Source organism: Podarcis vaucheri (genome assembly GCF_965113315.1).
Source record: "Podarcis vaucheri genome assembly, chromosome: 12".
NCBI classification, from domain to species: Eukaryota; Metazoa; Chordata; class Lepidosauria; order Squamata; family Lacertidae; genus Podarcis; species Podarcis vaucheri.
The window spans coordinates 19,640,734-19,667,999 of NC_138750.1; the positions used below are offsets into that span (position 1 = coordinate 19,640,734).

At 43.2% G+C, this 27,266-nt stretch overlaps 1 protein-coding gene and 1 long non-coding RNA gene across 6 annotated transcripts in view; one reads left to right on the top strand and one right to left on the bottom strand.

The window, feature by feature from the left end:
* Nucleotides 1–27,266, top strand: part of OSBPL10 (oxysterol binding protein like 10) — a 73,034-nt gene that overhangs the window by 15,265 nt on the left and 30,503 nt on the right. For 4 of the 5 annotated variants that reach the window (XM_082193378.1, XM_082193379.1, XM_082193380.1 and 1 more), the window contains exons 2-6: nucleotides 5,287–5,462; nucleotides 7,554–7,633; nucleotides 13,620–13,814; nucleotides 18,229–18,439; nucleotides 21,574–21,725. In XM_082193378.1, coding sequence (XP_082049504.1) covers nucleotides 5,287–5,462; nucleotides 7,554–7,633; nucleotides 13,620–13,814; nucleotides 18,229–18,439; nucleotides 21,574–21,725 — 814 coding nt within the window. The remainder of the gene's footprint in view (nucleotides 1–5,286; nucleotides 5,463–7,553; nucleotides 7,634–13,619; nucleotides 13,815–18,228; nucleotides 18,440–21,573; nucleotides 21,726–27,266) is intronic. The other variant, XM_082193381.1, reaches the window with a different exon arrangement.
* On the bottom strand, nucleotides 21,750–26,119 carry LOC309515610. The gene is made up of 3 exons (XR_014212568.1): nucleotides 25,905–26,119; nucleotides 24,175–24,319; nucleotides 21,750–22,565 (listed from the first exon to the last, which is right to left on the bottom strand). It is a non-coding gene; the product is annotated as an uncharacterized lncRNA (long non-coding RNA).

A 27,266-nucleotide genomic window follows, 5' to 3' on the forward strand; every position in this document is an offset into this window, starting at 1 on the left:
TGTTGCCAAGTTCATTCCTGAATGAAGCAGATCCCAGTGGCACTTGCATTCAGTTCTAAATTTAAAAGACTTCGGTGAACAACTGGCAGTCCTCCTTAAGGATCCTGGCTTCTTCTTCTTTTTTGAAACTGTTTCTTTACCTGTCACACACACCTGATGTCATGTGATGTCATCTGTTTGGGACAGGTGGGTGTGGCTTGTGGGAAATGGCTGGGCCTCATGTGGCCCAGAGGGTGGAGCTTTCCCACTACACCATGTTGGCTTCTCAGTGGTTTTGTTTCTGTGTTTATTGTTTGCTCAGCCGCTTTATAAAATGTTTATATGCATTTTATTGCGACACACAGCACTCTGACTTTAGATTCTTTAAATTCTGTGGATGCGCATAAGCCTGTTCATGCATTTATTTATTGCAAATAGCCTTGGGGACCATGTGTCTATGGATATGAATGCTTTTCCTTCGTAACATTGCAGATTTGCTGGTGTCTGGCAGTGATTCTTGCTGAGGGCTGAGGGTTGCTAAAGTGAAGGGTGAACCATGAAGGTCTGGGGAGGAGGGGGGAAACCAACATGACTTTAGTATACAACCCTGCTGACTGAGGATAGTTTAAGTTAATCTATATCATATTCACAATGACAGTTGACTGTCACTGCCAATGCAAGTGCCAAAAGTTTCAGTAGTTCACCCTGAAAGTGCACTTTCCTAGCAGTTTGTGTATTAAAATCAAATTAATGGGTCTTAAGCTGTATGTGTATTTAATATGCAGTAAATCAGTTAAGGTGGTGTTTTCCAACGCGAGGCAAACTTTATATGAAGTCATCAGCACAAAGTTTTCTGCAAGCTGCTGTATTAAGAAAGATTAAAGGGATAGCTCATTGAACAGCACGGGTCCTGTGGACTTCTGTCCTGGAGTATGTCTCTGTTTATGCATATCTAAAGACCAAAGTTCAGTAAGAAGGAATGTACACAGGTTGGTAGTCTATGGTGGTTAGTAGAGAGTGCAATCTTCTGCTTCTCCTATACTGTGGATCATATGTACATGACAATGTTTGCAAACTGGTTCTGTTTGCACTAAGGGCAACTCCCCATTTATGTGGGGGTTGCATTCACGTCAGTGGGATGTGCGTAAGACCATTCTGCCCCACCCTGTCCCCTTGCAGGGCTGAAAACAATGTGTGCATGCTGATCACATGCAAATGAGGAGTTTTATAGGCCCAGTTCCTTTGCAATGCTAAACTGTGGTTTAGTGCTACATGGACAAGCCTCAAAAACAGTCCAAAGAAAGTTGTTGGGCTTGCGTACTCGCTTCAACTCTTATTGCTGAATTGAATTAAACTTTAAAACAATCTCTGCCTAGCATTGTACATGAATTGGGCATCTTGCTTTAAAACAAGCTCTGGTGAGTTTCGTGCCAAGCTACACCATGCGCTATGAAGCAGGTTTATCAAACTACCCAGAGTTTGTCTTAAGCCAGGATCCCTGGTTCGTGTGGTGCACAAAGCACTTCAGCAGAAGTCCTTCTTCCGACCACAGAGAGGAGAGGGTCGTGGTGCTTTCCTCAAGCTAATTGAGGCTCATCCTCATGGTGCTAAGCATCACTTGCCAACATGATCCTTGTGCCCATAGCAGAGGCGTGTGAACTTGGCCCTGTCAGATCCAGAGCCAAATCTGTCTCCCATATACTGAGTCACACTGCCCAGGCTTATCAAATTAATGGTACTGTTCTGTTGATCTTGGAGAGTATATTGTCTGTCTGTTTTAGGTGTGTATGGGGCCCAGTGGCTGGAGGGTACATAATCCCCATGTGGGGTTATTTTATGGGGGTTACATGCCCACCACCAACAATAATACTACTCAACTTGGTTCCTATCAGGTTTGCTAAACTAAGGGCTACCGGACTTCATTTTGCTCTCTGACTTATCAAGGGAGCCATGAACTCTGATCAGAGCTACAAATCAATCCTAATGCAGTGGTACCTTGGGTTACATATGCTTCAGGTTACATACGCTTCAGGTTACAGACTCCACTAACCCAGAAATATTACCTCAGGTTAAGAACTTTGCTTCAGGATGAGAACAGAAATCGTGCTCTGGTGGCACGGCAGCAGCAGGAGGCCCCATTAGCTAAAGTGGTGCTTCAGGTTAAGAACAGTTTCAGGTTAAGAACGGACCTCTGGAACGAATTAAGTACTTAACCTGAGGTAACACTGTAGCTGTTGGTTCCTTATATTTTCACAGGGAGAACGGCAGTTTCTTCTGGGTTCCCCCTTCTACTTAACATCTATCTCAAAGAGAATTTTCAGGGAACCTGAATGCTTGCTCACTACTTTGAGATAGTTTGCTTAGTGCTGATAAAGGTGCTATATCTCCTGTTAACTTCTGTAAGCAGATACAGTCAGCTATCAATCTGTTTGGGCCAGCTGATATTCTCATAATGCCAAACATTATGATCAGTAAGTTCCAGCAAGCTTTGGACTCCCCCAAAGGAGGAGATAGAAAGCTTCCATTTTCCATTTGGTCCTATCAGGAAACTGCAGTTTATTCCAAACTTTAAAGGTGATTGCTTTCAACAGACTTGGATCAAATGCATGCTTCCAGATCCTGGTTTGTTAACTAAACCTCAGTTGGAATAAACCAAGTTTCGATGTAAGGACTGCAGTTTATTAAGAACAAAAATAGGGAGCTTTGAATTTTGTGCGTGTAGGAGAAGGAGAAGGAGGCGAATGCCTGAGCTCAGTGCTCATAGCGGCTCATTCTTGCAAAGCCGAGCTACGCTGCTGCGACATGCCCATTTCTTAGCAATAAGCTGCTGAAGGATTTTATTATTAAAATAAGCTCTAGGAGAGTTTTACATTACTAAGGCGGCCAGAACCAAATGCCCCATTTATTAATTTATTTACGCATTTCTGTAAACCAAGTTTATCTCTCTGGGACCAATTGCAGTATGCATGTTTCTCCACACCCCCAGCAAAGTCTGGTTTGCAAGATAATGCGCAAGCATGGAAAATGTATTTGGGCCTGTTATTTGAACTGCAATGAAGAAAGGGCACGAACCTTATATCATAATAGTGTTCAAAATTCATGCTGGCTGTGTTTGGGGTTGGTTTGTTCTCCGGATTAAGAAGCTTAATTGAAGGGGATATGGACACTACGCGAAGACGACAGCAGTTGAATCCAGATGTGAAAATGTGGCAGAAGTGAGTGGGAAAGAGGCTGAGGAACGTTCTAATTCGGGTTACAGTAGCTGTTTTGCTCAGCTTGGCACCTCCAGCTGACATCAAGCTAATGGGCCCCTGATCATTGTGACCATCTGCTTCTCCCTTTCGTTTGTACTCAGATTTCTCACTCAAATTGGTGATGGAGGGACCTGGGCTTGCAGTGGTGTAGCCCCACTTCATGGTTTAGAAGCCACTGTTTATTGTTTCAGTGAGCTTTGCGCTGGCTAGCCTAATTACTGAGACTTCTATAGGAATAACCTTTGAGGTTCCTGAGCAAAGATTCAAGCTGCCTCAGTAACTTCCCAGTCGAAAGGCAATTGCGTGGAGTTGTAAGCCAGCTAACTAATTCTGGGAAACTATGAAACAGCTGGTGCCACCACTAGGAAGGAGCCGTAGCCAGGGCAGCATGTTCCATTTCCACTGCCTGAGGTTTAATTTCATTGCTTATATATTTGCCACCCTTTGGGAAGAAGGGCAGGAAAGCGATTTAATAAATAAAATAATAATAATTGCTTTAGCTGGAATGCCAAGAGATTAAAATACCTTTAGAAGCAAGATTTCCTTAATGAGTAAGCCCATTTATGGTATCAGGATTTTCATTACAGGTCTGTATTTTTAAACTGTCAAGAAAAAGGCTGACTTGGTTTTATTTGCCAATTAATTTTGAATTTCTAACATTGAGTTCCTGGCATTTTGCCTTAGTCTACAAATGTTTGTGTACAAGCAGCCTCCTTGAAATCTGTGCTGCTTTTGGAGTTTTGGTTTGAATTGCCTGCTTCTTCACAGTTTCAAGAATAAATGACTACATTGTGTTTTCCATGGGGCTGTCTTTACTCAGGGTTTGGAAATTGAGGGGATACATAAGACCTGTTATCCACCAGTTGCACTGTCTTCTAAGTTTAACTCACCATTTTGGTTCTTTCATAGAAAGAAAGCTCTTTTATAGCCTGGCCTCAGCAAACCTTGCCCCTTCTCTGTCTGAACTCATCCATCCTTCAATATCTGCCTCAGTCACATTAAGTTCTAAAGTGAAAGGCATAAAGTAACTTGAGCAGGATTTGGCTATTATTGGGGACAATATAGGGGGATAACATAATACTTTTCAGCTGGAATACTGTGTCCAATTCTGGGCACCACAATTTAAGAAGGACGTTGACAAGCTGGAATGAGTGCATAGGAGGGCAACAAAGATACCGCATTTTTCGCTCTATAGGACGCACTTTTCCCCCTCCAAAAATGAAGGGGAAATGTGTGTGCATCCTATGGAGCGAATGCAGGCTTTCACTGAAGCCTGGAGAGTGAGTTCCCGCCGGGCTCCCAAGGCTTGCGGATAGCAGCCTGTTCTGGGGGCTGGGGAAGCTCGGGCTTCCCCCACCTCAGCCCCGCGTCTGGGGAAAAATAATAATTCCCCCCCTTTATTCCCCCCCAAAAAACTAGGTGTGCCCTATGGGCTGGTGTGCCCTATAGGGCGAAAAATACGGTAATTAGGGGTCTGGAAACCAAGCCTTATGAGGAGCGGTTGAAGGAGCTGGATATGTTTAGCCTAGAACAGAAGAGACCGAGAGGAGATATGATAGCCACCTTCAAATATCTCATGGGCTGCCACATAGTAGAGGGAACAAGCTTGTTTTCTCCTGCTCTGGAGGGTAGGACTTGAACCAGTGGCTTCATGTTACAGGAAAGGAGATTCTGGCGAAACACATGGAAAAACTTTTTGACAGTAAGAACTGTTTGACAGTGGAACAGTCTTCCTTGGGAGGTTGTGAACTCTCCTTCTTTGGAGGTTTTTAAGCAGAGGTTGGATGACCATCTGTCATGGAGATTCCTGCATTCCTCATGGTCTCTTCAAACCCTGTGATTCTCTGTATTGCTTGCATTCTTTTGAAAAGCCATATTCTTAGTCCACTTCTAAGCGTTACAGCAAAAATGTAAATGCGGAACAAATGTGTACAGTAGTCCACTTCTATCTTGATACGCAGTACATAGTTGCATATTAAAAATGAAAACTTTTTCGGGCGCTGCATAGGAAATTAGATTACATGCATCTGTTTATTTCCCTCTCTGTTAACAGGTATTTCATGCTGGATTTTGAGACTGGAATCCTACAATATTTTGTGAACGAACAAAGTAAAAACCAGAAGCCACGAGGGCTGTTATCCTTAGCTGGAGCAGTAGTTTCCCTCAGCGATGAAGCCCCTCACATGTTGGTGGTATACTCTGCTAATGGAGAAATGTATAAACTAAGAGGTATGGTTATTTGTCACCACTGCTGTTTTTGGTGTGTGTGTGTGTGTGTGTGTGTGTGTGTGTGCCCAGTAAGACCGCAGCTCACACTGGGTTTACATTCCGGGGATTTCTCTTAAAGCCAAAATCGCATATAGTCAAGCCAAAATTGCATATAGTCAAAGCACATTGGGTTCAGTGTTGGGTGGGATTGCCAACGTCTTTTTTTCCTGGACATCCAACCCCTTCCTAATGAAAGAAAAAAAACCTTTTGCCAATTGCGTAAAGCTGAATGCACACAAGTTAAATGTGTGTTAGTTGCGGGCTTATTGTGCTCTTTGAACTTGCCTTTCCTACAGCTGTTGCATTTTCCCAGCTTCTCTTTGTTTAATAGTGACAAGCTTTTAATTGGTTTGGAGAAGGTAATGCTTTTGTGTTCGAAACGTTGAAATGACTACCTTAAGGCAGTAGACTCAGCCAGGCAATGTGGTTCACCTAAGAGCTGGTTTATAAAAAGTGAAGCTTACTCTCTGAAATAAATAGTCTACTGATGGTTGCCTCGTTTCCCAAGGTCAAACTGAGGAAGTCCTGAATATAGCTGGGATGGAAGAATCCGCCCTCTTCTTCCTCCCCCTGCCCCCAGCATAGGAGGGTGAGCATAAAATGAGCTGTGATGGATTAGACCAAAGGCCTAGCTAATCCAACATCCTGTTTTCCACAACAAGGGTCAACAAGATGTCTCTGGGAAACCCACAAGGAAGACCTAAGCTCTTTCCACTGTTATCCATACCCCTCTTCTTAGGAAAGAATTTCTAATTGATATTCAGTAATGGAATGTTTCAGTGCTGAAATAAAACAAGATCTGAATTCCTTTAAGATTATCTTAATGGGAACTTGCCCATATTTCTCCTCCTGTAAAAAGAGGTCCTAAGGTCAGTACAAGGTGATATGTGCTGGTTGTATGTGTGGCTGCTTTGAACAGTGCTTTGCAGAACCAAGGCAAAACTGAAAGATGTAGGTTTTATTCTCCACTTGAAACAGAACGTCCCAAAAATCTCAAAAGTGCAAAGTGCACATTTCTTATCCAACTAAAATGTTAATAGGCACTGCATAATACCTGTTCTATGAAAAGATTGTGCTGACTTACGTTGCCTTGATTCTGAACTGGAATGCTGGCATTCAATAGATTAATCTTAGATTGCCTTATTTAAAGTGCAATTCTAAGCACCTTTACTCAGAATGTAATCCCATTGTATTCGGTTGAGCTTACCCCTTAGCAAAGTCTGTAAAGAATTGCAGGCCCCTATTAGAATAACGCAGGTGGCGCTGTGGTCTAAACCACTGAGCCTAGGGCTTGCCGATCGGAAGGTCAGCGGTTTGAATCCCCGCGACGGGGTGAGCTCCCATTGCTCAGCCCCAGCTCCTGCCCACCTAGCAGTTCAAAAGCATGTCAAAGTGCAAGTGGATAAATAGGTACCACTCCAGTGGGAAGGTAAATGGCGTTTCTGTGCACTGCTCTGGTTTCGCCAGGAGCGGCTTAGTGATGCTGGCCACATGACCCGGAAAAACTGTCTGTGGACAAACGTCGGCTCCCTCGGCCAGTAAAGCAAGATGAGCGCTGCAGCCCCAGAATCGTTCGTAACTGGACTTAACTGTCAGGGGTCCTTTACCTTTACCTTTATTAGAATAAAGTCTTTCAGGACTGAGAAAAAGGGTACACCCCCCAAAAGTCTGTTGATTTTAACAAAGGGACCAGTTCAGGCTATTATCAGAATTGTGTGACATAAGGTTTCCCTGAACAGTACCACTTCATTTCTCCATGGGGGAACCCCCCCCCCCATTCCCAGTGTATATTGCTTGATAAACAATAGTTTAAGTTGTGGTTCACAGGAAAGTAACAAACCTTAAAATATTGTGTCAGGTGTATGCTAAAATGCATCAAGTTAAAAATGAAGATAGAAAAGCCAGTTACTGTATCAATCTCAATAACTAGGTTGTTTCTATAGGGAGAGTTTGAGATGAAAGGGACCGTACATAGCAGGAAAATTGGTTGGTTTTAAAATGAGAATAAACTACACATTTATTTATTTTTCTGTATGTGTTTTCTTTTTCCAGCTGGGGATGCAAAGGAGAGGCAGTACTGGGTGACTCAGCTCCGATCCTGTGCCAAGTATCACACGGAAAATAATTTGAAGGTAAATAATTATAGGGCAGGAAATTGCATTCTTGCATGTCATTTGGAGTAAGTGAAGGTCGTGCCTGGAAATATTAAACTAGTAAAAAAAAACCACAACTGTTGGTAGAGCCCTTCCGTTATTCTCCCACTTTCAAAGTCTCTATAGTTGTCTCTATACAACCTGCTTGCCAGATTTTTAGCCAACAGCAAAATGTTTAGGACTGCTTACTGTTAAAACAGAAAGAAAGTGGTAGGTAGAAAGCAATTGGATGTCTCTGTGTGTTATTTTGAAGGGAATGTGTGTGTCATTTTGAGGAATACTGCTTGGGAAGTACGTATTGATTAGAATCATGATAATTGTTATTTTGAAAAGTCTGCTAAATGGATGGGCAAGAAAGTTACGTTGCATCTAAAATTTACTGAAGGATGAACCCCCCCCCCATGTTTTGTTTTGTTTTTCCTGCTTGTAGCTGCACTTTGATTATCAGATGTTTGAAGAAATGCTGGTCCAACAGAACATATCTGATATCTCTTTAAGTCAGAATGGAATGTGGGGAAGAGCTGTGTGGCGTAGGGAGTGGCTCAGGTGAAGATTGGTTAGGGAGAGTATAGGAGAATGATTTACTTGGCTTCCCAGCTGATGCAGGGGGATCAAGCTATGTGAGGAAGGCTACAGGTGAGTTGGCAGTGGCTGGCAACTTTTCTGACGTTGCATAGTTGCCAAAAAATGCATTGCATCCTGAGAGAAGGACTTTGTTCCTCTAGTGACATCGTGATTTCACCCGTATGCTTGGAATCTCAAGCCATAGGTTCTGAAATAAAAGGAAGGGCACAGATGGTTCAGTGTGATGTTTGAATGAGCTCTTCATGACCGTAACCAACTGCCAATAGCTGTTTCCAAGGTCTTCTAATTGCAGGTGGTAGAAAAAGAAATGGCTTTTCTAAACCACACAAAATAACCACTGTAAAAAAATTATTGGGCTGTAAAGAAAATGCCCTAGTCTTTAGACTAGGTCGCAATTTTGCCCAGTCTCATAGCCGCGGCATTCCTCATCTTTATAGAAAACGTACTAAGTAAAGGGGTGCTAGGTCAGTGGTTATGTTTAATGTCTTATCTAACATGCAAAAATACTATTATTAATAGAAGTGAAGTCAGTACAAACCATTTATTCAAAAGCTGCTACAGTCAGCCTGTCATTTTGACCATGAGTCAGAGTAATCACCTACTACAACTTTAATAATTCTGAGGCATGTCTGAGGCAATGTCCAAGAAATCCTTGTTTTACTCCTTGTACAAAAACAAAAACAAAAAATGACAGTATTCCCCTCCCTCTCTTTCTATATATTTTAAGTGAAACGCTTTGTGTTCTGAACAATAGCGAGTGAATTCCACCAGGTTTTCTATCAGGTTTTGTAGCTTATCCCTTTCTCGTCCAGAAAATGTTTGGACACCAGGCTTGATTATTAAGGGTCTGTATAAATGGGACGTGGGTGGCGCTGTGGGTTAAACCACAGAGCCTAGGACTTGCCGATCAGAAGGTCGGCGGTTCGGATCCCCGCAACAGGGTGAGCTCCCGTTGCTCGGTCCCTGCTCCTGCCCACCTAGCAGTTCGAAAGCACGTCAAAGTGCAAGTAGATAAATAGGTACCACTCCGGCGGGAAGGTAAACAACGTTTCTGTGTGCTGCTCTGGTTTGCCAGAAGCGGCTTAGTCATGCTGGCCACATGACCCGGAAGCAGTACGCCGGCTCCCTCGGCCAATAAAGCGAGATGAGCGTCGCAACCCCAGAGTCGGTCACGACTGGACCTAATGGTCAGGGGTCCCTTTACTTTTACCTTTATAAATGGAGGAGAAATTTTACATGTCTTAAACTCATTGTTAATATTCGCTTACCTTTATTCCCCCGTGATTTAAAATGTAACTTATAGATGTGTGACCTTCTTTATCTTGTATGACTCCAGCATCAATCAGCTACAGTCAATATGGCCAGTGATGAGGGCTGATGGAAGTTGGAGTCAGACATCTGAAAGGCCATGAATCCCCCTCTCAGTTCTTCATATTCTCATGTAAATGCTAAGACAATTAATATTATTTTCTCTTTGACCTCTTTCTTTCTTTCTTTCTTTCTTTCTTTCTTCCCACTGTTTTCTCATGGCTGTGTGTCTCACTGTTTTGAAGTTAAGTCTTTCCCCCGGACTGAAATATACTTCCTTTTTTTGACTTTGGGTTCTTGTCTTCCCATTCTTTTTTAAACTGTTTATGCAATCACATATTCTCATCAAAGCAGAGATCTTTCTTTTTATCTTCCCAGACAGTAGATACATATTGTTGTTTTCAGTTGTCAAGTATTGCTTACATTTCATTATTTTCTTCGTGCCTTTTATCTTGTCCCAGTGGGTTATTCTCATACTCTTTTTAGTTTGTCATCTATATTTCCATGGTAAGCCTCTTTGGTCTATTTTGCTTCCTGCGTTTCACCTCCTCTTTGTTTGCAGATATGATAGGTTTTTTCTCCTCATGCTTATGATTTCTCTGAGCTGGTTGCCTTTTCCTCTTTCACATTCAATTTAAGGCTCTGTTTCTTCATTCTCTAGCTCCTGCTGTTCTTTCATTGAAAAATATTTTCATTGAAAGATATTTTATTCATTCTCGATATTCTCCGTCTCTGCATTTTTCTAGTTCTTTGCTGCTTGTTAAACCACATATTTCTTCCCCTCGTTGTATCTTTGCACACTTTTCTCTAAATGGGCCTTTTTGTGTGAAATTCTTTTTGCAGCTGGCTGAGTTTGATTCTTTGTAAAGAAACACCTAAATCCAGCTCCTGAAAAATAATTTATTTCTCTTTAGTCTCTCTCCCACAGTTCTTTCCCCCCGTTTTCCTTTTCCCTTTTGCTATTTTGTTGTTTTTGTTGAATTGGGCAGGACTTGTAGTATTTAGTGTGTGTTTTTAGGTGCTTCATACATATCATGCACATGGCCCAGAGGCTCAGTGTTCATTACAGAGTCCTTGTATTTGGAATTGCTTATCTCTAAGGCTGCTATAGGAGTGATATGCCAGAGAGCCCACCAGTTGGATTTGCAAAGATAGGTGGGCCTGGTTTATAGCCAGAGTTATCCCTGGATGGGTTCCACCTAATCTGTCTGGCCCTTATGGTGAAACAAATATATTCCCATTCTGGGTTTCCCTTCGTTCGAGGAAATCAACCCACAATTGGCTCCTTGAAGTCTTGGTTATATAGTGATTATATGATTTTATTTCTAGACTGCCTTCATCTGACAATTGTAGGGTGGCGTACTGTTGGAAGTTGGGGTACAACTCAGCTTGCAGGGTTAAGACCAGGCACCCCAAACCTTCGGCCCTCCAGATGTTTTGGACTACCATTCCCATCATCCCTTACCACTGGTCCTGTTAGCTAGGGATCATGGGAGTTGTAGGCCGAAACATCTGGAGGCAGGTTGGGGATGCCTGGTTAAGACTGATAAAGTAAGCTCCCTGCCCCTATTTATTTCTATGCTGACTTCTGTCTGTTTGATGTTTAGAGTGGTAAGTCTTAGGTAGCATTATGTGTACGACTACCAGCTCCTCACACACAGTCTCCAGACCTTGAGGCAAGAGGTGCAGATGGTTCTATCTTCTGAGAACAAAAGTGCTCGTGTGGCTTCTATGTTTCTCTAGCTAGATGGGGGGGAAAGGAGTTCTAAAGTCCTGGTTTACTGTCAACAAGATTCCTGTATTTGTAGGGGGCTGGACTAGGCCAGGGTTCCCCAAACTTGGGTCTCCAGCAGTTTTTGAGCTACTCTTCCCATCAGCCCTGACCACTGATCTTGCTAGCTAGGGATGATGGGAGTTGTAGTCCGAAAGCAGCTGAGGACCCAAGTTTGAGAAACCCTGGACTAGGTAACTCTCACAGTCACTTCCAACTCTATGATTCTGAGAATGTGCTTCTTTTAGTAAACATAAGCTTTTTAAAATTTTCTACCAAGTCTCAGTCTGAATACCTTTCAGCTAAAGGCGTGCTCCAAGCAAGGATTCATTTAACTAAAATTAACATCTGTTGCAGTGTACAAACCCTGTATGCCAACACACACACAATAGTAAATAATATATTTAAAAGCTGTGAGGTGTGAAAGTGTGGTTTTGGGGAGGCTTGGGCAGCCCTTTTTGGGAGCCACCAACCACAGCCAAATAAAGTGTGAGGAATGGCTTGGCCCCTTGGCCTCAACTTGCTCTAGGGATGAGATGAGGGGATGAGACCTCTTTACTGCATTTGTCTCTTCTCTTTTTCCCACTCTGTGTTTGGCTTTCTCCTTCTTGTGCACAATCCCTGCTTCCCTAGCAAACAAAGGGCATATCAAGTGTTTCCTCCACATTACACTGTCCAGAGCCTGGTTAAGTAAGTGAAATTTCTTGCACAAAATAGGTGATAGATTTGTTTGTGCTCCTGAGTTTGGCCTTGGGGTAGATGTATCTGTCCTGAATATTTCAGGTCATTCGCCACTCTCCTCAGTATTTAGAAGGTCCTTTTGACAGCTGAAGGGGAGGGGGGGAGAGCCTTGTTTGCTGTCACTGCTACAGGGCTGCTTACAAAGGCAATCTGTATTGCATTCTGGCTCTGTGATTTAAGTACTGCTTGAACACTAATAATCTCTCCTCCAGCTTCAGTTGTGAGAGCTCCTCATGAACAAAAGATGTGTGCTGCCAAAGTCTGTAGGAGAAAGCAAATAAGAGCATCAATATTAATAGACAAATAGCTGCACATGGTATATTTTAGTGTAGCAGCTAACCTTTGGAGTTGTGCCATGACAGTTTGCAAAGCACTGTGAGGATAAAAATCATTTGCACCAACTGCAACTTGGATGCTACTAATCGGTCTATGGATGCGGCCAGAGTCCTGTCTAGTCTATTGTTCATGGGTGAATTTTGCTTGTTGGAAGACTCAAGATGCAGGCAGTGTATTTGGGCAAGTCCGACATAATAATATGTGTGCTCAACCTTCACCTGTGAAGCTTAGTTGCATCAAGCAGAGAGGGTTTGACCTCCTCTGTCTAGGGTAAGGTGAACATCTCCTTGTAAGGGGGGGGGTAGTTCTAGCTGCCTTGCTGTTTAATATTTACATGAAAACTCTTGAGTGAGAGATCATTCACAGGTATAGGGTGAGGACCAGCAATATGCAGCTGACACACAATTCTTCTTTTCTCATACTCCTCTCCTTCATCTAATGAAGGCAAGGCAAGGGAAGTTCTGAATTGGTTCTTGGGTGTAGGCATGGTCAGGATTAGGGTCAATAAACTGAAACTGAAGGTAGGCAAGGTGGAGGTTCACTTTGGTGGGAAGTTCATCTGCTTAGGTGAGTGGTGTTCACCTTTCTCTGAATGGGGTTGCTGTCCCTTGGAGGATTGGGTTTCCAGACTGGGGCTGCTTCTTGATCCAGTTTCATCACTGAAGATGCAGGTTGCCTTGGTGTTGTGGACTGCCTTCTACCAGCTGTGTGAGCTGCAACCCAGTTTACACAGCCATAGCCTAGCATTGACTGTCCGTGCACAGGCAATCTCCAGATTATAATCTGCTGAACATCCGTTGAACAGCAGTGTTTGCACTGTCTACAAACATCTTGTCTAGTCTGGTAAAAAGGAGGCTGAGAGGAGATATGATAGGCATCTGCAAATATCTAAATGGCTGTCACATGGAAGATGAAGCAAGCTTGTTTTCTCCTGCTCAGGAGGCTAGAACCCAAACCAGTGAAATCAAGTTTCAAGAAAGGAGATTCCCAACTAAACTTTCTGACAGTAAGAGCTGTTCAACTGTGGAATGGATTCCCTTGGAAGGTGGTGAATTTTCCTTCCTTGGAAGTTTTAAAGCAGAGGTTGGATGGGCAGCTGTGATGTATGATTTAGCTGAGATTTCCTCAGGATCGCTTCTGACTCTACAATTCTATGATCTCCTCACTAATTGAGAGAGTTCCTTATGCTGCCATGTTATGCTTTTAACTTCTTGATTCTTCCAGAGTACTCCAACCTCACGAATGAAAAGCTTGTCTTTGTTGCCTCCTGGAACATCCAACTCCACATCATCTTCGAGTTCTCAGAAAAGCCTGAATCAAGTTGGGCCACCAGTTGTTACCATCACACATCACAAATCACCTGCAGCAGCCCGAAGAGCCAAGAACCAGTGTCCTGGCCAGCTCAATGAAGTCAGAGAGGTAGGGGACAGATGGAGCTTTCTTGTTGATGCAAAGCATGACACAAGTGGGGTTTCCAGTTCTAAAAATTCAGATATTTAACTTGAATAAGTTCTTGTGGTTTAAGATAAATACTAATTTTACCTTTTATCAGTGCAACATTTGTGTGTGTGTGTGTGTGTGTGTGTGTGTGAGAGAGAGAGAGAATAAAATAAATGGATGATTAGCCGACTCAAAATAATGTACTTTAGTTCTGCTTGGAATTGGCTTAAATGAATCTTAGCAGGAAACCTGTACATTCTGTCTCTTTCTCTTGTCTTCACAGAAGCAAGTCCTCTTCATTCTGTGATTAGCATGCTACCTATTTTGCAGAGAAAGTTTTCTGTACTTAGTTCAGGTTTGGAGAGCTGCTGTTGTGAATTCAGAGTTTGAGGGGAAGCTTGTGTGTGTGTGGACCAGCCAGTTCCATCAGAGGGATGAAAATGGACCTGTACAGCTAGAGACTCCCTTCTCCTAGTTGGTGCAAAAATGCCTTTCTTTTGTAAAAGCATCAAGAAAAGAGGATGAAACAGGGCGTTCTCGTTTGGGTGCAGTTAGCTGCTCATACATACATTGCATGGACTCTCCCTGTCTTTGCAGTGTAAAGAGTTCACTTCAGCCATAGGAAGCTGAAGTGGTACCGTCCAAATGTTTTGGATTGCAACTCGTATCAGCCTCAACCAATATGGCTAATGGTTGGGGATGGTGGAAGCTGGAAGTCCATCAGTATCTGGAAAGCAACTGCATTGGCTTCTCTTGGCAAGCCATCTCTTGCTGCATGAAGTTCTAAGAAAAATGACTCTACTGCTTAATAGTCTTGGTCCACAAGTGGGCCACAATCCATCTTTTCAAACTGCTTCTTTGCTGCAGGTAGAAGCTGCGATATCCATGCAATCCTAAGGGTGCAACTCTACCAGGGCTTGTCTCTTGTGTGCAATCTTTCTGGATAAAAACGCTTGCCAGGAATTGAGTTGCACAAGCAGGAGGCCATGATAACAGGGGTGCAGGTGGTGTCTCCTTGCTTGCAGCAGTGGGAAGATGAAAGGACTGTGTTGGGGAGGAGGCTTCTAAGGGATTATTTATGAACCTGTGCATTTACAATCAAGATATTCTAGGAGGTCAAGCTTTGTGGGCAAAAGGAGCTTTCCCCTTAACGAACCTGCTGCAATCGAACTTCTACTCTTTTCATGGCTGAAAGCTGCCACTATCTGCTGATGGCTCTGCACTAGGGGTTTTAACAGCTTTGATCAAGACGGAGTACATAAGGAAAGTGGGAGCTTTAATAAAAGCTGTCTTCTAAATGAGGGAGATGCTAGTGCCGTAGCTTCAGATGAATAGAGATCTCTGAAAGCTTTAGTGCTTTTTACTTGGCACAGGTGCACTACTAAGACAGAACCACTCTGTGTGTGCCCTGTTTTCTGTGATGGATTTTGTTCCATTCAGCACTGATGGATAATACGAGGAGTAAGTAACAGTGGTACTACGGGGATGTGTGGAGAGAGGAATTGTATGCCAGATCTGCTTCCTCTGAGAGATAAATCTAGCAGGGTAAAATAACTAGTAATACTTGCTAATAATTTCCTGTCGTGCATGGTGGTTATTTGAATTTTATTACATGCAGTGGACATATGCTCCAGAATTGGTTTTACGCAGGGATAAAATGTCACTAAGCTTATGGCATAGCTTTTTAAGGGGTCTTGATGAAACAATGAAAATGTTACTGCCTTTTTTTATGCTGCATAGCCAATGTGGTATCATTCAGATGTTATGGACTACAGTTCCCATAATTCCAGACCAACACCACCCAGGGGACTTCCCCTTAGCTATCACTATTTCATAGGGATGCTAGTAAGAGAATTTAGCACCTGCTGGTATCAGTGATAATCATTTTTATGTATGTAGAGCGGGTGGTGCTGTTGTCTAAACCACTGAGCCTTTTGGGTTTGCTGATTGGAAAGTTGGTGGTTTGAATCTGCACGATGGGGTGAGCTCCTGTTGCTCTGTCCCAGCTTCTGCCAACCTAACAGTTCGAAAGCACACCATTGCAAGTAGATAAATAGGTACCACTGTGGTGGGAAGATAAACAGCGTTTCCATGCACTCTGGTTTCCGTTACGGTGTCCCGTTGTGCCAGAAGCAGTTTGGTCTTGCTGGCCACATGACCCGGAAAGCTGTCTGTGGACAAACACTGGCTCCCTTGGCCTGAAAGCAAGATGAGTGCCACAACCCCATAGTTGCCTTTGACTGGACTTAACTGTCCAGGGGTCATTTACCTTTACCTTACCTTATACCTTCAGATTTTCAATTTTGCACCCAGCATTTATTGGTTGTTGATTACAAAAAGATTAGCGATTTAACACCAAGATTATTAAATACATGAGGGTAGGCATGATCAGAGAAAGCTCTGAATGAATCCTTTCTGGTGGCATGTAGGGTTGAGTTATATAGGATTGGATACTTCCCAAGGTTGTGTGAGTGTGTTTGTGTGTGAGAGAGAGTGCGCTACACAATCTTTAAACTTTACATTTCAGAAGATGAATCTTTGCACTTCTTTGCTACATGCTAAGAGAATCAGCTTCAATATTGGGCGAAGGGCTGAACTGGAGGAACATATAGCTCAGCCATATGCTTGCCTGTGGCAGAAAAATGTGTACATTTTAACCAAGCTGCTTCACTGACTTCTCAAACTTGTATTGGGGGAACATTGGAAGCTGGTTGCGTCAGTCCAATTCTAATCTTGTCAAACATTTTCCCATATTCATGCTAAATGCGACCTATTTTCTGAAGGAGGGTGTGGGAGAGCACCAAAAGCTTTTTGCTAATGGAATTGTGGTAAAGAAAGTCGGAGGATTGCTATAAGAGACAGAACACTTGTGAGGTTATTGATCAATAACTTAAAATATCTTTAGAAGAGCATAAATAGAGCTTTTGAGACAAATCTGGAACAATAATGTAGCGCATTGTAGATTCAGGGTTGGTACAAAACGTACTAAAGATCAGACATTGTGGGTCTCATTTCCATAGATCCTGGCTCCTATTGCTGTTCTACCAAACAATTATTCCAGCCAAAGTAATATTAACCTGCAATTGTGGAAAATATTCTAGTAAGAAGTAACTCACTTTGAACTCCCTAGGCCACAACCCTAAGTTCCTTTTAAGTGTGGAAAAACCTCAATTTGAACTGGAAAGCTTTCAGAGAAGCAAAGGGCACAATTGGCACTTGATTACATGAAGAGCTGGTCCCTGCTGTATTGAAAGAGGCAATGCTGTATCCATTCCTAAAGGAACCATCTCTAGATCTGGTGTTTTTGAACTAGATATCAACCAGTCACAAATACCGTATTCTTAGGTTGTGGAGAGGGTCAAGGTAGGGCAACTGCAAACTTTATTGAATGGTACTGATTATTTTTTAAACCCATTCCAATCTTGATTCGGGCCTGTGATTTCCTACTTCACTGGCTCCGTGGGGTAGGTTTTGGGGCACTGTGTTACATCTGAAGATGTACAGACAGTGTACAGTTCATTGGGGTTTTATGTTATTTAGACTCGCTATCATATTAATAAGGGATGCGGGTGGCGCTGTGGGTTAAACCACAGAGCCTAGGGCTTGCTGATCAGAAGGTTGGCAGTTCAAATACCCGTGACGGGGTGAGCTCCCGTTGTTCGGTCCCAGCTCCTGCCCACCCAGCAGTTCGAAAGCACATCAAAGTGCAAGTAGATAAATAGGTACCGCTCTGGCGGGAAGGTAAACGGCGTTTCCGTGCGCTGCTCTGGTTCGCCAGAAGTGGCTTAGTCATGCTGGCCACATGACCCGGAAGCTGTACCCCGGCTCCCTCGGCTTGTAAAGTGAGATGAGCGCCGCAACCCCAGAGTCGTCCGCGACTGGACCTAATGGTCAGAGATCCCTTTACCTTTACCTATCATATTAATGGCATTTGCCATTAATATGTGAACCGCCCTGAAATTTACAGGTAAAAGGTGGTATGCAAATTTTAATAATAATAATGTGATTTCTGTATTAACAGACTAGCTTTCAGCTACTGACAGACTTACTGAAAATAAAGTTTTAATTGGTGAGTGAAGATAGTGTATAGAATGATACACCCTTACGAGATACCTGAATAACATTTGGTATGCACATTCAGGACAAAATTCTACATTTCAGGTTAGAATGCTAGTTTTTGAGGGGAAAAGAAAAGGTACTAAATATATTGTAATGCCATGTCCCTTTGGTATTTATTTGGTAGAATTAAAGTTGGTATTACATTATGGATTGGAGCAGGGTCTTTTTTTCCAGCTGTACTGTGCAACAGAGAAGTCAGCAAGCAGTGATAATAGTAACCTGTTGACAAATTGGCTGCACATATGAATGTTTAAATATGTACATATACTTGCAGATCATGAGCCAGGTGGAGGGACAGCAGAAAAGCCTTGTGCAAGCCATTGAATCCCTCCCAGGGTCTGGTCCTCTTTCTGCCTTGGATCAAGACCTGCTGCTTTTAAAAGCTACCTCTGCTGCCACCCTCAGCTGCCTTGGAGAATGCCTGCATATGCTACAACACAGCATACAGCAAGCGAGCCAACACAGTAACAGGACATTGTCTTCAGGTGAGCAATGCTAACCTTCTCGACTCCTCTCTGGGAGTTACCAATAGTATCGTAACGCCCCCTTTCTTAAAAAGAAGACTCACCTTTCAACAGAACACGCGAGTCATTTACCCAAAGTGTAAAATAAAGGGAGCACCTGTGAAATTTCTTCACAGTTCTGGGTTCTTACATTACTCCTAAGTCAAACCATGGCTTTGCACAAATGTGAACTCCCAGAGAGAAGATTCTAGCTGCTTCGCTTTTCCCCAACTTTGCTGAGCTAACCCATGGTTTGGTTTTTACCATGTTGACCAGATCTGGACTTGTGGTTTAGCTCTCCTGGACAACGCATGAGTTGCAAACCATGGGGCAAACCTTGGTTACAGCTGATGGTTAGTCTGGAGAGAGCTAAATCACGAACCCAGGTTTGGCTGTGCTGCTAAGCCAAATTATGGCACAGCGTCAAAAAGACTGGGGAGCTGCAAAGCAGCTGGGATCTCATTTCCAGAAACTTGCATGCTTGTGTGTTCTTGAAATGAGCCAGTTGAGCTTTGATGTTGCGTTTCAAACTGGAATGTTTGTGGATAAGACTTGCAACACAGGCCAGTAAGCAGCCAGGAAAGTCATACTTGTTTCTTTGCCAGTGCTTTGTGAAAGCATAGCCTTAATCTTGCATTCCAAGTACAGATACTGAAGATTAGGTTGCCACACTGCCAAATTGTCATAATCCATTGGCTGATGCAAATTTAGCTTAGCTTGTTTTGTTTATGCACTGTGACAATATAATAATGCAAACTGTAGTCACATTTTGTTTCTGTTTTTCAAAATAGGAATGCCCTTTGGTCCTATTAAGCCCATGCAGGTCATACAGAGGTATTTTAAGTTCTGAAACTTTTAGCAGTTAATTTCTAGACAGTCTTTTATTTGAGCTACAGTTTCAGAACATCCTCAAAATCCACTAAATTCCACAAACTTAGCATTGCAAGTGCAAATATATAAAACAGCTAACACTTTACATTCTAACACTCTCGTCATTATCATTGAATGTTGTTCAGTACCTAACCTTTTGGATCTATAACTAGCCATAAATTATCAAGTGTCAAATCTACTTGGGTGAATTCCCCCTGGGTTAAGTTAATTATGAACATCTTCTTAAGATCGACAATTATTCAGGCAAAAGTATACCAGTTTAGGCTTGATATGGCCCAGTAATAGGCTTTTGCTTGCCAGCCATTGGCCATTTTCAAAGTGGCACATGCCTCGAACATGCTGACCCAGAGGCTTCTTTGCACCTTAGAGGGTGATTTGTCATCTGTAGGATAACCTGGGATTTTTGCCTTTGAGCCAAACCCATTGACTTTGTGGGCCATTTGCAATAAAGCAGTGGTGACCAGGAAATGATGGCTACTGCGTTATGATGCTGCCCTGGTTCCGATTTGAGTTGAAGTAAGCGTTTGCAGCTAACAAAAATCAGAACCTTTTTAAAATTACAAGCATCTCCTATATGCTGTTCTTGTGAGGAATTGCTGCCATCCGTGATTGTATGGGACAGTCTGGTCCACGGTGCCTTCAATTTATTGGCGGTGTTGCCGAGTTTTCAATGAAATATGCCTGTGGAGAGGCTGTTTGCCCAACAAGTATACCACGAACACCTTAGCTGAAAATATCACTGGGTCACAGAGTGCGCAAATTCTGGAATTCTGTCTTTGTTCCATCACAAACACCTGATGTGAGCAAAACAGGGTTGGTAGAATTCTGTGTTGTCACACAAGCCTGTCCTCCCTTTGATCATGGAGTGGAAACTGCTTCAAGTCTTAATCTTTTAAGCTAACGTCAACTTCCCTATCAATGCCTATGCACCTTTACTTCAAGCAGGTCTTGGACTGCTTCTGCCACTGCTGCTGCTGCTGTTGTCCAAAGTCTGGGGCCAGTTGCTCAAGTACATGTTTATGCTAGAGCTTTCTTCTAGCCTTGAATAACTTGAATATGGGTATTAAGATAATCTTTGGAGTAAACCTGATGTTAAGCAGCATTCACAGCTAGAGAGCTAAATACCGTATTTTTCGCCCTATAGGATGCACCAGCCCATAGGACGCACCTAGTTTTTTTTTGGGAGGGGAATAAAGAATTTTTTTTATTCCCCCCTCAGCCACGGGGGAAGCCCGAGCCACGCGCTCTGGGCAACAGGCTGCTATCCGCAGCCTAGGGAGCCCTGCGGAAACTGATAGCTTCCTGAAGCCTGGAGAGCGAGAGGGGTAGGTGCGCACCGACCCCTCTCGCTCTCCAAGCTTCAGCGAAAGCCTGCATTCACCCCATAGGACGCACACACATTTCCCCTTCATTTTTGGAGGGGAAAAAGTGTGTCCTATAGGGCGAAAAATACGGTAACACTTGAATAAAAGGGATGATATACTGCTGCCTGCCCTTGGGTGTCTATGTGTCATGGTGTCTTTGGGCATATATATAATATATGCAGTCACTGGGGAAAATGTCAGTGACTCTCACTCAGCTGTTAATATTTGACACCTAAGTACTGTCTAAAAGGTAGAAGTGAAATTGCCTGTACTTATTTCAGAGCTGAGCGAATCAAGTCAAACTCCCATTCTGTTTCGAGAGCGGTGCTCTTTATTATGCTGGTGCTTGCTCAACAATGAAGAAGAAGAAGAAGAAGAGTTTGGATTTGATATCCCGCCTTTCACTCCCCTTCAGGAGTCTCAAAGCGGCTAACATTCTCCTTTCCCTTCCTCCCCCACAACAAACACTCTGTGAGGTGAGTGGGGCTGAGAGACTTCAATGAAGTGTGACTGGCCCAAGGTCACCCAGCAGCTGCAGGTGGAGGAGCGGAGACACGAACCCGGTTTCCCAGATTACGTGACTACCGCTCTTAACCACTACTCCACACTGGTTCCACAATGGAACCGCACTTGCTACAAATAATAAGACTGGTGCTGTGATAGGAGGATCTTACGAGTAGCAAGAAGGGACGCAGACAAGGTTGAAATACAAGTGACCTAATGGGAGGCAGAGGTACAAGTGGCCGAGAGAGATGTTCTTTATTGAGACCTCAGGCGTTGAGAGAGATTCCCATTCCCTGAAAATGAGTATGCACTGAAGGAATGACATTGCTGGTAACTTTGGCTCTGTTTCTGTTTCAGAAAGCTTTCTGGGATGGCATGGGCCAAAGTCACATTCCACAGAGCAGCTGAAAAATGGTGCCCTTAGTTCTTTGACAGTTGCTAGTGCCAATCTTACGTGGCCAGGAGTCCCATCTAAGCCGCAGGAGGCACAAACCATATCGTCTTTGTTGGTGAGTGTGGTGCAATTAAAACACTTGGGCCAAGTATTTCTGTGTTCTAGGCGTATTGTGTATATGTGCTGTAGCTGAACAGATCACCTTTGAAAGGTCCTTTTTACTAATGCTCGTGTTTCCTCCCTAGTCTAGGAGTTCTGGTTTATATGAACTCACTTGAATGCAAGTTGCTGTGCAGGACTAGAACTTAACCTCCTTAAGATTTATTTCATACTGTACATTTAGACCTCCCCATTAGAGCAGATATATAGGAAGCTGTTTTACAGTGATACCTCCCTCTCGTGCGTGGATGCAGACATGTTTGGCTGCATATGAATCAGCACATGGGCAAACATTATTAGTACATAGGTTGGGAGCTATTGGTTCTTGTAACCAGAGAGCTTTAAATAGCCCTTTTACATGTTTGGTGAAGAAAAAGGCTGGAGAATATAAAGACTGTGGGTAAATGAGTTAAGTGCTTCTGCTGAAGTGCTGTGGATGCTGTTCTTTCAGTCATTAGATTGTGGAGCCCTTCGATTAACAGGTTAACTGTGTGTGTGTATGTGTTAAGTATATGTGTTGTGAGAGACCTCATTCCTTCCCCTTTATTTTTTCAGTTCACTGTGCAGTGAAGCAAATGCCTGCAGAAAATACCTAGCATAAGCAGAATGCTCTCTCCCTTTTGTGCTGAATTGTTTCCAAAGGCCCCCTTGAATTATGAACTGAGAATGAAATGTTGTGGCATATTTGAAGTGGCTCCCGGGTAGCTGCTGTAGTGGGAATTGGCTGCATAAATTCTGTCTGCGTTGCCTGTGGATGTGACACCTGAAGTTGGGAGCTTTTTGCTCAGTCTTCACTCTGCCAAAATAAAAACAAAAACCTTCAGAAAGTGATGAATGGCGTTTTCAACCCAGGGAGCGCATAATCCACAGGTAACCTCGCTGACAAAGGAATTGCTTTAATAAACACCGTAGCTTCCCTCATCATAAACCTGTTAATGATTTTCATTTTCACAAGTCTCATTATCTTCATCCAAGTCAGCAGTATTGCTTTCTATGCCCTTTGCTTCATAATGTCTAGTCATTCAGACAAGATGAATATGTTTACTGCCTCCTTGGGAGCCAATCAGAGCTCATGCAGCCAGCCCTGCTCCCCATCTCCCCTTAACTCACATGGTCCACTTTATTGAGATTCCCTTTGGATGTGTGCCACTTACATCCCAGTTTATTTTCTTGCCTCTTAGGCCGCACTAAGAGATTACTTGACAAGCAGTGTAGTGTTGCCATAGATCACCACCTAGTGGTCAAATGCTGTTTCAGTGGTTACGCTTTGAAACCTTTTACTGTATAGAAAAGTCTATGGTAGAAGATTGAAGTTTTTTCTACAAGAATTAGAACATATTACAGGCAGATTCTAACAATACCTGGGATCACTCAAGTCGTATGTGTAGTTGGTCCAAAGCTCAAGAGACAAGGATGTTCATACTTATTCATGTAAAAATATTAAAAGTAAAAATATTAATACAGTCATACCTCGAGTTGAATGTGCTTCGGGTTGAGCGCGTTCGAGTTGCGCTCCGCGGCAACCCAGAAGTAACAGAGCGTGTTACTTCCGGGTTTTGCCGCTAGTGCATGCGCAGATGCTCAAAATGGCGTCACGCACATGCGCAGAAGCGGCGAAACGCGACCCGCACAGATATGCCATCGTGTCTTGCGATCCGTTCGGGATGCAAACGGGGCTCCGGAACGGATCCCGTTCGCATCCCGAGGTACCATTGTACACAATTGTACCCTGTTTTGTATAAATTGAAGTAAAAACTAATTTAATAGTTCTTGCTTGCTTTTATGTTGATTAAAAATCCTTCTGCAGGATTTTGTTTTCATAACGAAGCATTTGTAAAACTCATGTTTTCTTAATTTTAAACCAACAACAACAACAGGTTCAGGCTTGTATAAAGAAACAAATATAGCATGAACAAAGTAGACTTCTCTCTCTTTGTTCAAAGACATTAATATTCTTTTTTTTTTTGGTAAATCTTAAGTTTCTCATTTGAAAGTAAAGTTTTGAATTGCAATATATCTTTTTTTTAAAAAAAAGATATTTATTAAAGTTTTTAAAATATAACAATGAAAATGAAAAATAAAAAGAAACAAAATACAACATAAAAACAGTTAAAAAACAAATAATTTTCCATAACATATCTTCCTTACACTTATTTCCCCAGACCTCCTCATACCTCCCTTCTTTGTATTCCACTTCAATTTGTTAGTTCAGCAAATCCTTACCATTAAGCCTTTACCCATTTGTAAACTTTTTTTCCCCGTATCTCCTAACGCATTACAGCTGGAAACCCCTTAGTTTCTATCTATCTATCTATCTATCTATCTATCTATCTATCTATCTATCTATGATGGTGATTTTTGCCTAACAGTGAGTAAAGCTAGAGTATATAACCATATAGATGTACCTGATTGTGGAGATTTCTGGCCAGATTTTGCCTATGAAACTTTCTTCTTTTGTGGATCATCCTTCTTCCATCATAGCACCCCAATTTAAGAAACATCAAGGGCTGTATCTGGGGGTTGGGGGAACCCTCAAAGCAGGTGGAATGACTTCATTGGATACAACCCAAAGATATGAAAGTTAAAAATTTGTAATGAGTAAGACATTTTAAAATTGCTCAACTTTTGTCTACTTTATACTTTGAAATGGCCATGGTTCATGGAGTATAATTTGCACGTTCAAAACAACAACAACAACAACAAAAACCTGATAAATGGAAAAATGGTTAAAGAGGAAAATACAGCCAGGTGACATTTGCGAAGCTATACACAGAAGCATCAAATCAGCTCATAACGCCCTCATTCTCACATAACACACTAAGCCATTGTTAGTATTCTCTGCACCTCTGCTAATGGTTTTGCTGTCGAAGACACACCACAAGCTGCAAAGCCATAGGACAAATCTCAGTTGCAGCTCATGGTTTGTCTGAAGAAAGCTTAACCCACAAGCCTGGGTTTGGACGGTACATGAAGCCAGATCATGGCTTGACTCAGCACAGCAGCAAAACAACAGGGGAGAAGCTCAGCTGCTGCCCTCTCCTCTCCTGCAGTTATTTGTTCTTGCCAAGCCGTAGCTTGGCTTAGTGTTACGTGCCAGTCTCGGTGCATCACATTTGTAATTAATGCCTGGCTTCCAGTATCTGAATACCTGCAAGGTGCTTTGAACCACTTCAGAAAAGCAGTACCTTAGTCACCCTTAAAATAACCCTTTAAGATAGGCATCACTAGATATCTCTCTCTTGAGACAGACATCGGATACCAACAACAACTAGATATTCCAAAGAGACAGTTCCTTTCTTTTTCAAAGGACTCTGACTTTCTCTCTCTCTTCCCCCTCCATGCGCCCAAAACCTGGTGAATTTCCTTTCTAGTTGTTCTTTTTGCCACCAACCCAGGCTGCTTTTAAAACTTCACTTAGGGAGTGCATTGATTTTCCTCTCCTAGGGTGGGTAAGCTAGGCTTTTCCCTGCCTTTGCTGTGAAAAGAGCAGATGTACATTCCATTGATTTTTGAGCATTGATTCATCCCTCAGGCCTGGCCCTCCTCCCGGGCTTGAAGCAGGCTCCCTGCCTCCCCCCACCCTTTTAACCCCCCCCCCCCCACAATTTAAGGTTTGGCCTAGATATTTATAGAATTAAATGCACATTTGCCCTTCAACCCCCTCCCCCCTTTTTAAAAGAGAGACTCAGTTTTAAAATTATGTAGTAGAACTTTTTATATCCCACCTTTTATGCTTTAGATATGCAGCCTATTGAAAATAGTTTTAATTCCTCAAAACGCTGCCGACCGCTCGATTTTACGGCCCATGTAATTCGAAGGAGTTGAACTGGGAGAGTATTGGTGATGGTGGAGAGTATTGTTTTATATCAGGAATGCCAGCTCCGCAGAGAGAAGAGGATCAGTTGCTGGTCAGTGTCTGAAAGCAGACTGAATGAGGCAATGTTTGTTGTGTAACTGGGGTAAGGAATATCTGACTTGTGGACCAACTTTGGCCCATCGGCGGGAGACCAGTTTTGCTTGCCAGGCGTGACATCACTGTTGACATCAGCTGATGGGCGGGAGGGCAGGGTTTAATCCTGTATTGGCTGTGCTACCCTGTTCCCAGCTGATGAATGGAGAGTAAAAAAACCCAAACCTTTGCCTTCTCCTTTAAGCAGGTGGGGAACTGGTCCTGCTGCCGTCCAAGTGGCCTCTTACAGCTGCTGAAGGAGGGAGAGGCTGTTTCAAAAGGCACTTTGCTCTTTAAGACAATCTTTCAGTGCTTTCAGTGGAGGTGTAGAGCAGGGGTTGGCAAGGTTTTCCTCGCCTGGGCTGGTTCACTCCAGCGGATGTCCCTCCATGGGCCAGATCGTGCCCACGGCCGCGATTTCCAGCATCTGTGCAGACAAAATTTTTGGCGTCTGCGCAGACACAATTTTTGGCACCACGGAAGCAAGTCCCCACGCCACACTGTGCCAGTTTAGCGGGTTTTGCCACCTGCGCATGCGCAGAAGCGATCTACGCGCCGTGCACATGCGCAGAACAGGCACCTCCGGTTGCGGATTCCTCGGGATCCTGTGTGCAAACGGAGGTACTGCTTTATATAAATCCATTTCATTCAATCATCCCTTATGGCCACCATCTCTTCTGTCTCATAGACTAAACACTGGCGTCTCAACAGGGTTGCAGCTTGTCCTTTACGTTGTTTAATATCTATAGGAAGCTGCTCAGGGAGGGTGTCTGGATATCCTGAGTGACACATCATCAATACGTGGTTGCACCCATCTCTCCTTCCCTTCCCCTCTTAGCCTAGTGAGACTTGAGTCGTTCATCTGGTACTTGCCATCATCAAGTTCCTCCACCTTTTCCCAATGTTCTGGTGGTTGTCATGTCTTATCCTCCACGAATAATGACTTCTGCAGCCTGGAATAGGTAGGGAGTGGCATACCTAAAGAGCTTTAAAAACCAGTTTAGCACGTAAGCTGCTGAATGAAGTGTATAGAAATGGATAGCTCAGTTGGTTAGAGCGTGGTGCTGATGATGTCAGAGTTTCAGGTTCAGTCCCCGTATGGGACAGCAGCATATTCCTTCATTGCAGGGGGTTGGACTCTACAGTTCTCAGATTATAAATGCCACCCCAGTCTCTGAACAGTGAGAGTCTCCAAGGTTTTCCCAGGGTTTGGTTTCCACGGAATGAAGGTCAGCGGAGACTGCGGTGTCTTTAGGATATATGGTTTTATTTGCACATGTGCACAACTCAAGCATGAGATCTCAGCTTTAACACCGCAACAAATTTTGCTTCCCTATCTGGTTGCAAGGGGAGCCCCAAAGTCCAGCACAGAGCTAAAAAATCCATGCCTCCCTGCTTCCTGCCCGCTTCCAGCTCAGCTGTCTCTCTCGCACACTCTTTAGCCCAGCCCTCCCCACTTTGGACCTATTATTCCCCTTCGCTTAGCTGCAGCTATTGCAACTTAGCTCATTCGTTTAGATGCTGATCAGGGCAGTCAAATTGCCAGCT